Source organism: Anomaloglossus baeobatrachus, chromosome 8, assembly GCF_048569485.1.
Source record: "Anomaloglossus baeobatrachus isolate aAnoBae1 chromosome 8, aAnoBae1.hap1, whole genome shotgun sequence".
Lineage (NCBI taxonomy): Eukaryota > Metazoa > Chordata > Amphibia > Anura > Aromobatidae > Anomaloglossus > Anomaloglossus baeobatrachus.
Window position 1 is genome coordinate 245309783 of NC_134360.1, and position 9294 is coordinate 245319076.

Consider the following 9294-nt stretch of genomic DNA (forward strand, 5'->3'; position numbering starts at 1 on the left):
AACCGAGCGACCGTTAGGTAAGTATTATAAAGTGTTTTTTATGTTATACCCCCGGCCTGGGCTCTTATATACAGCATGTTAGAATGCCGTATATAAGAGCCCGGTGGTGGTGGTCGCAGCTCATAGGCCGAAAAAGTGGTGACCGGTTCCCTTTAAACATTTACCCCAAAAACCGGCGTTTAAATGTTTGGTTTTTTTGCTTTTGCACTAGTGTCGATAAATATTCCCAAACTTTGTTCGTTGAGAACCTCGATTGTTAAAAACAGTGAGTGCAGATCATTTGAAGGCGTCATTCTCCAGTCACATCCAGAATTTTTGTTTTAGTCCCTGGAAAAATATTCATGCGCTGTTGACTTTTCCACATTTTTTTTTACATTAAACGCACAAACTTAAAGTATTTTATGTGGGATACAAACAAATATAAAATATTTGTAAGTGTAAAGGAAATGATACGTGGTTTTCTAAATATTTGAAAAAATATAAATCTGAAGATCGTGACGTGCATTTGTATTCAACCCCCTGTAGTCATAGGCTATGTACCCACGGGACAACATATCCGCGGATTTTGCCGCAGGTTTGTCTGCAGGTTTCCCGCAGCTTTCCATTGCTGCCGGTTTCGAACATTTTTGTTGCGGTAAACCTGCAGGACAAGTGCGGAAATACCTGCAGACGTCCCGGCCTCTATCTCCATAGTAGAGACGCGGGAATTCCGCAGGAATAATTGACATGCAGTTCCGTGCGGCTGCGGGACATCCGCAGCCGCACATACAGCACTCCCCAAATCCCATAGGATAACATGGGGAGTGTTTGTACTTACTTAAACCTGCGGATTTATCTGGAAAATCCAGATCATTCCGCAGGTACATAGTCTTATACCCCTAAATAAATCACTGAGTGACCAATCGCCTCCAGACGTCACCTATTTAGTAGAATGACGCCACCTGTATATTCTCAATATAACCAGAGCTGCTCTGTGAAGACCTCAGAGGTTTGGGTGACATTAGGGCAGAGTCACACCAGCGTATAACTCGCACAAGTGCAATATGAGAAAATCCCGCATTGCACTTGGCCCCATGTAAGACAGTGCTGCAGCTCACATTTGCAGGTTTTTCTTCAGAAATAATGGGAGTGAAGAAAAAAAAACTGCAGCAATGTGCGATTGTCTGCAAAAGCCGTGTCACTCACTCCCATTACAAATTTATGGGTATGAGAGAAACATCGGCCTGCACTCGGATGTCATCCAAGTGCAGTGTTATGTACGCACAGGCTGACAATGAAGTAGTTGGGGGGATTTAGGCTGCTTTCACACATCCATTTTTCGCCGTGCGGCACAATCCGGTAAAAACCGGAAAGAACGGTTCCTGCGTTTATTGCCGCTGGACTTGTATACTTGTATTAGCGCCGGATTGTGCCGCATGGCCTTGCGTTGCATCCGGCTTTTGCTGGATCCGGCGTAAATAGCTGATCCAGCGGCCGGATGGAACGCTGCTTGCAGCGTTTTTTGTCTCTGGCGAAAAAACGTATGGCGCCGCGCGGCGAGAGTTACAATGAAGGCCTATGGGCGCCGGATCCATCGTCATCCGCCATACGACGGATCCGTTTTTTTGAATTGCGCATGCTCAGTAGCACAACGGATCCATCAAAAAACGTAAGGAACGCATAGAAAAAAACTGATGCAACGGATCAGTTTTTTTGCCGGATCCGTTGCATCAGTTTTTTTGCCGGATTGTGCCGGACGGCAAAAAACGGATGTGTGAAAGCAGCCTAATCCTGCCCTCTCCTCCAGAGCTGTGATCCGATCTCAGGAACAGACTACAGTTGCATGACACTCAGCTCACACTCGCAGCAGAATCAATACGCAAGTGTGACTCTGCCCTTAGGGATAAAACAGCATCTTAAAAACCAAGGAACACACCAGACAGGTCAGGGATAAAGTTGTGGACTGATTGGAAAAGAAGGAAAAAAACTTATGAAATTCAGACCAATTTTCTGATTGGAGAAAAATCACAGACGTCCATGAGCCCTCAGCCAGAAGCGCATTGGACCCATGGATGTAACACCTGAGAACCCACAGTTCCGCAGAACCCAACACCCAGCATTAAAGATTCAGGGAAATGGGCAAATAAGAAGTTGGGGTTCTGAATATAGATGGGTAGGATAACAATATTCTTGGTGAAGCTTCCACATTTCCAGAACTAGAATTAGGGGTGCAGCTCAGGGGGTGACGGGGACAAGATACTCAAGATGCCTAAACCAGTCTTATGGCTTTAATCTTCATTGCTTCTTGCACAGTTTTATTCTTAGTGTCAGTAAACGTTCCGGCAAAATACTCAATGCTAAATATTCAGTTTTTATTTTGGGCTTTGATTTTTCAGTGATTTTTCGGGGTAGGCAGCGGAGACCCACAAAGTGGCCAGGATTGAGAAGAAGGTCACCAGGAAACAAACCGCTCTCAGAAAACCAATCCAGAATGGAAAAGGAGGAAGCATCCCGACCCCCCCAAGTGCGCCCAGGATCAGTCCACCCATCACCATCACCGCCGAGACGGAGATATCATCTGAAAGTACTAACGAGGTCCATGCAACAAACGGAAGAAACGCGCCGAGCATGAGGTTCAGCGAGTCCGGCCGCAGCGGGCTGTTCTCAGGAATAGAAATACCCCAACGAATCCCACCGTAAAACGATAGGAGGCAGTTGGCGGCGGCGAGCTGAAAAAACGCTACTTCTGGGTAGTAACAACCCCCAAAACTCATGGTGAGAGGAGCAGCGACCACTGGGACTAGTCCGGCCAGGCTCAGGTACACGGCCGGCCTCGGCGTCTTCTTCAGCTCATCCCGGTAATTCTGCAGCACTTGGTTGAACTCGTCTTCTTGGTCGGTCGTTCTTCTCTTGTGGAGTGAGGCGGAGGTGTGAAATCCACCGCAGAGGAGAGGAGTCGAGCGCTGCAGGGCAGGGAGGGCGGCAATAGCCGGGGACGGCATTCTACACGATCTCCAGGTCGTCACCGCCTGCGTCGTTTGTCTGCATCCGGGTCCGGCCATCTTACATAACTGAAAAAGAAGCATGATCAGTGTCATATCGGGGGATTACAGCACAGAAGCACACGTGCACTCATCCGGCACAAGCAGACGTTATCAGCGCCTCTCCTGCTGCCAGTCCTGCATGTGTACCTTCCACTATGTATAGAAGATAGGCGGCACGGTGGCTCAGTGGTTAGCACTGCAGTCTTGGGTTCGCTCAGTGGTTAGCACTGCAGTCTTGTGTTGGCTCAGTGGTTAGCACTGCAGTCTTGTGGTGGCTCAGTGGTTAGCACTGCAGTCTTGTGGTGGCTCAGTGGTTAGCACTGCAGTCTTGTGGTGGCTCAGTGGTTAGCACTGCAGTCTTGTGGTGGCTCAGTGGTTAGCACTGCAGTCTTGTGGTGGCTCAGTGGTTAGCACCGCAGTCTTGTGGTAGCTCAGTGGTTAGCACAGCAGTCTTGCAGTGCTGGGGTCCTGGGTTCAAATCCCACCAAGGACACCATCTGCAAGGAGTTTGTATGTTCTCCCCGTGTTTGTGTGGGTTTCCTCCGGGTTCTCCGGTTTCCTCCCACACTCCAAAGACACACAGATAGGGACTTTAGGTTGTGAGCCCCAATGGGGACAGTGTTCCTGATGTATGTAAAGCGCTGCGGAATATGTTAGCGCTATATAAAAATAAAGATTTATTTATTTTATAGATGGGATGATGATTTATTTTTTCCATTCTGTGTTTTGAAATGTTTTTGCGCCTTACAGAACAGTTTTCACCTTTTTCCAGCAGATACAAATCTAATCAGCTGCATCAAGTTTCTGGTGACCGCATTGATAAAACGCTCCTTTTATATTCTAACAATTCCCCCTTTATAAGATCTCTGTTTGCTGTTAATGAAAACGCTTTCATTTACATTCCGCAGCTGAAAAGCCGTCATCTCCTAGTCCTGTTCACACAGCTGATGGTACGTTACAATGCATTAGTCTGGTACTGGTCCTATCACAGTAACCACACACTGGACTTAAAGGGAATCTGTGACCAGGTTTTTCCTCCCCCATCAGAGCAGCAGAATGTAGAGACAGAGACCCTGATTCCAGCGATGTGTCACTTACTGAGCTGTTTGATGTCATTTTGATAAAATCAATGTTTTCCCTACTGCAGTTATACAGAGCTCATGAATATGCTGGACTACCTGGTAGCATGATAAATAGTCCTGTAATGATAATCTCCTGCTGATTACACAGTGGTTTTATCAAAACTACAAAAAGCAGCCCAGTAAGTGACACATCGCTGGAATCAGGATCTCTGCCCCTACGTTATACAGCTCTCAGATTAAATCAATGTTTTTTCTGCTGCAGTTATACAGAGCTCATGAATATGCTGGACTACCTGCAGCACACCAAGTAGTCCTGTAATGATAATCTCCTGCTGATTACACAGTGATTTTATCAAATCTACAAAAAGCAGCCCAGTAAGTGACATCACTGGAATCAGGATCTCTGCCCCTACGTTATACAGCTCTCAGATTAAATCAATGTTTTTTCTGCTGCAGTTATACAGAGCTCATGAATATGCTGGACTACCTGCAGCACACCAAGTAGTCCTGTAATGATAATCTCCTGCTGATTACACAGTGATTTTATCAAAACTACAAAAAGCAGCCCAGTAAGTGACACATCACTGGAATCAGGATCTCTGCCCCTACGTTATACAGCTCTCAGATTAAATCAATGTTTTTTCTGCTGCAGTTATACAGAGCTCATGAATATGCTGGACTACCTGCAGCACACCAAGTAGTCCTGTAATGATAATCTCCTGCTGATTACACAGTGATTTTATCAAATCTACAAAAAGCAGCCCAGTAAGTGACACATCACTGGAATCAGGATCTCTGCCCCTACGTTATACAGCTCTCAGATTAAATCAATGTTTTTTCTGCTGCAGTTATACAGAGCTCATGAATATGCTGGACTACCTGCAGCACACCAAGTAGTCCTGTAATGATAATCTCCTGCTGATTACACAGTGATTTTATCAAATCTACAAAAAGCAGCCCAGTAAGTGACACATCACTGGAATCAGGATCTCTGCCCCTATGTTATACAGCTCTCAGATTAAATCAATGTTTTTTCTGCTGCAGTTATACAGAGCTCATGAATATGCTGGACTACCTGCAGCACACCAAGTAGTCCTGTAATGATAATCTCCTGCTGATTACACAGTGATTTTATCAAATCTACAAAAAGCAGCCCAGTAAGTGACACATCACTGGAATCAGGATCTCTGCCCCTACGTTATACAGCTCTCAGATTAAATCAATGTTTTTTCTGCTGCAGTTATACAGAGCTCATGAATATGCTGGACTACCTGCAGCACACCAAGTAGTCCTGTAATGATAATCTCCTGCTGATTACACAGTGATTTTATCAAATCTACAAAAAGCAGCCCAGTAAGTGACACATCACTGGAATCAGGATCTCTGCCCCTACATTATACAGCTCTCAGATTAAATCAATGTTTTTTCTGCTGCAGTTATACAGAGCTCATGAATATGCTGGACTACCTGCAGCACAACAAGTAGTCCTGTAATTATAATCTACTGCTGATTAAACAATGTTATTATCAAAGCTAGACTACATAGCCCAGTAAGTGACACATCGCTGGAATCAGTATCTCTGTCTCTACATTATATGTGCTACATATACTGCGCTTAGATTATTTTGCAAAAATCTGGTGACAGATTCCCTTTAAACCGACTCATTGTAACAAAGCATACGCTGTGTGAGCAGGAACGTGACGGCCTAACTATGAGCGTAAAGTGAGAGAACGCAGTCAAATAAAACCCTAAAAGTCGACATATTCCAGCTGTCACTATATTAAAGCTTCCTTGTGGCTTTGAGTGATGGCAGTGTGTCCACTCTGGTTATAGCCATCTCCTTTCTCCACTATTCTGGGTTTCTCCATTATACCTGCGCGGCCGCTGGCCAACACTTTCGGCCCAGACGCATCAGCAGCATCGTGCAGCTCCGACACCTGAAAAAGAGGAAAAGGCTCATTACAAAACGTAAATCATTTGTTGATCATGGCATAAAATCCAGAAAAATCAGGCTAGGACTTATTTTTGGGGTAAGTTTTATTTTTGGGGAAACAGGGTTTCCACTTATCTCAGCACATGACCACAATTTAGGGGATTTTATGGCAATTTGGCCATTAGATGGCGCTATTCTGCAAAAGATGCATTCACATAAATGGACACAGCCCTATGGTGCGTATTCTGGGGTCTGATAAGGTGCAGAGATACCCAATGGGACACTGTCGGGTTCTCCATGTCAGATAACCATCATTAAAAGGGGTTGTCCATTTTGGGGACTTTTTTTTACGTGGTATATATTTGGGGCTAAATATAGATTTTGAAATTAGGTTTCATTACAAATTTCTCACCGATTGTTTTTTACGGGCTCTTTGTTTCCCTGTACATTCAACTTTAATGTGGTCTGTGGCCATAAATCAGCCGGGAAGAGCTCAGAATGAAAGAGACGAGGAACTCACCGTCGGAAGGAGCTCGCTGACTGATTCTCAGAGAACTCATTTTGCAGCCAGTGATACATAGCGCAGCACAGAAGGAAAATGGTGCAAAATTAATGAAACCCAATTGCAAAAATGACGTTTAGCTCTAAATATAGACATATAAGTATAAAAAAAGGATCCAAAACCCAGAAACCCTTTGATTTAGCAGCTTCAGGGGATCCCGGCGCTGGAGCCCCCACATCCGCGGTCATCAGAGGGGGGAGATATTGCAGATATTGATAAGGTATAACGGCTCGGTGCACACAGGCTGCATTGTTCTCGGCAAGCCTATATACAATGTCACCCCTCTGCTCGATCGTCAGCAGCATGTTACTGATTGTCAGGAGACGAGCGATCCTAGGAGCGATGGTTCACAGTGTGCCAGGGACTGCGGGGGGCTGTACAAAGGGGTCCGCACTATTATTATATATGGCCTGATTTCCCAGCCCAGGGCCAGACCATAAGACCCCAGAGTGACCCCAAAAGACATGTGTCTTACATGACCCAACGTATCACGCTCCACACTTACCTCCACCGCCTGCTTTACAGGACTGCTGCAAAGGTCACTAACAGGAAGTCACACAGAGGTTTACTTCCTGTGGGCAAGGAAGCCAAAACAAGTGTGGGCAGACAGCACTGAGCATGCTCCGACCGGCTGTGATCAGCACATAACCGCCAGGACAGGGAGCTGTGTATCTAAGCCAATCATGTGTGATACTGTCTGCTGAGCTGTGTATCTAAGCCAATCATGTGTGATACTGTCTGCTGAGCTGTGTATCTAAGCCAATCATGCGATAATGTCTGCTGAGCTGTGTATCTAAGCCAATCATGCGATAATGTCTGCTGAGCTGTGTATCTAAGCCAATCATGTGTTATACCGTCTGCTGAGCTGTGTACCTAAGCCAATCATGTGTGATACCATCTGCTGAGCTGTGTATCTAAGCCAATTGCGCGATACCATCTGCTGAGCTGTGTATCTAAGCCAATCATGTGTGATACTGTCTGCTGAGCTGTGTATCTAAGCCAATCATGTGTGATACTGTCTGCTGAGCTGTGTATCTAAGCCAATCATGTGTGATACTGTCTGCTGAGCTGTGTATCTAAGCCAATCATGTGTGATACTGTCTGCTGAGCTGTGTATCTAAGCCAATCATGCGATAATGTCTGCTGAGCTGTGTATCTAAGCCAATCATGTGTTATACCGTCTGCTGAGCTGTGTACCTAAGCCAATCATGTGTGATACCATCTGCTGAGCTGTGTATCTAAGCCAATTGCGCGATACCATCTGCTGAGCTGTGTACCTAAGCCAATCATGTGTGATACCATCTGCTGAGCTGTGTATCTAAGCCAATTGCGCGATACTGTCTGCTGAGCTGTGTATCTAAGCCAATCATGTATGATATCGTCTGCTGAGCTGTGTATCTAAGCCAATCATGTGTTATACCGTCTCCTGAGCTGTGTATCTAAGCCATTCATGTGTGATACTGTCTGCTGAGCTGTGTATCTAAGCCAATTGTGCGATAATGTCTGCTGAGCTGTGTATCTAAGCCAATCATGTGTTATACCGTCTGCTGAGCTGTGTACCTAAGCCAACCATGTGTGATACCATCTGCTGAGCTGTGTATCTAAGCCAATTGCGCGATACTGTCTGCTGAGCTGTGTATCTAAGCCAATCATGTGTGATACTGTCTGCTGAGCTGTGTATCTAAGCTAATTGTGCGATACCGTCTCCTGAGCTGTGTACCTAAGCCAATCATGTGTGATACTATGTTGAGCTGTGTATCTAAGCCAATCATGTGTGATATCGTCTGCTGAGCTGTGTATCTAAGCCAATCATGTGTGATACCATCTGCTGAGCTGTGTATCTAAGCCAATCATGTGTGATTCTATGTTGAGCTGTGTATCTAAGCCAATCATGTGTGATATCGTCTGCTGAGCTGTGTATCTAAGCCAATCATGTGTTATACCGTCTGCTGAGCTGTGTACCTAAGCCAACCATGTGTGATACCATCTGCTGAGCTGTGTATCTAAGCCAATTGCGCGATACTGTCTGCTGAGCTGTGTATCTAAGCCAATCATGTGTGATACTGTCTGCTGAGCTGTGTATCTAAGCTAATTGTGCGATACCGTCTCCTGAGCTGTGTACCTAAGCCAATCATGTGTGATACTATGTTGAGCTGTGTATCTAAGCCAATCATGTGTGATATCGTCTGCTGAGCTGTGTATCTAAGCCAATCATGTGTGATACCATCTGCTGAGCTGTGTATCTAAGCCAATCATGTGTGATTCTATGTTGAGCTGTGTATCTAAGCCAATCATGTGTGATATCGTCTGCTGAGCTGTGTATCTAAGCCAATCATGTGTTATACCGTCTGCTGAGCTGTGTACCTAAGCCAATCATGTGTGATACCATCTGCTGAGCTGTGTATCTAAGCCAATCATGTGTGATACTGTCTGCTGAGCTGTGTATCTAAGCCAATCATGTGTCATACTGTCTGCTGAGCTGTGTATCTAAGCCAATCATGTGTGATACTGTGCTGAGATGTGTATCTAAGCCAATCGTGCGATAATGTCTGCTGAGCTGTGTACCTAAGCCAATCATGTGTGATACCATCTGCTGAGCTGTGTATCTAAGCCAATTGCGCGATACCGTCTGCTGAGCTGTGTACCTAAGCCAATCATGTGTGATACCATCTGCTGAGCTGTGTATCTAAGCCA

At 45.4% G+C, this 9294-nt stretch overlaps 1 protein-coding gene across 1 annotated transcript; it reads right to left on the reverse strand.

Annotated features, from left to right (window-relative positions):
* Positions 1–349: 349 nt before the first annotated feature.
* Positions 350–7155, reverse strand: TMEM69 (transmembrane protein 69). Its single transcript, XM_075320491.1, has 3 exons — positions 7106–7155; positions 5979–6042; positions 350–3050 (listed from the first exon to the last, which is right to left on the reverse strand). The coding sequence occupies exons 2-3, from the start codon at positions 6024–6026 to the stop codon at positions 2352–2354; spliced, it is 747 nt and encodes a 248-aa protein (XP_075176606.1). The 5' UTR covers positions 6027–6042; positions 7106–7155; the 3' UTR covers positions 350–2351.
* Between the last annotated feature and the right edge of the window lie 2139 nt (positions 7156–9294).

Excerpts from the sequence above, each read along its gene's own strand:
- TMEM69 (XM_075320491.1), bottom strand. The coding sequence starts at position 6,026 with ATGCTGCTGATGCGTCTGGGCCGAAAGTGTTGGCCAGCGGCCGCGCAG. Across the intron at positions 3,051-5,978 it reads GTTGGCCAGCGGCCGCGCAG|TTATGTAAGATGGCCGGACC; the intron begins GTATAATGGAGA and ends CTTCTTTTTCAG.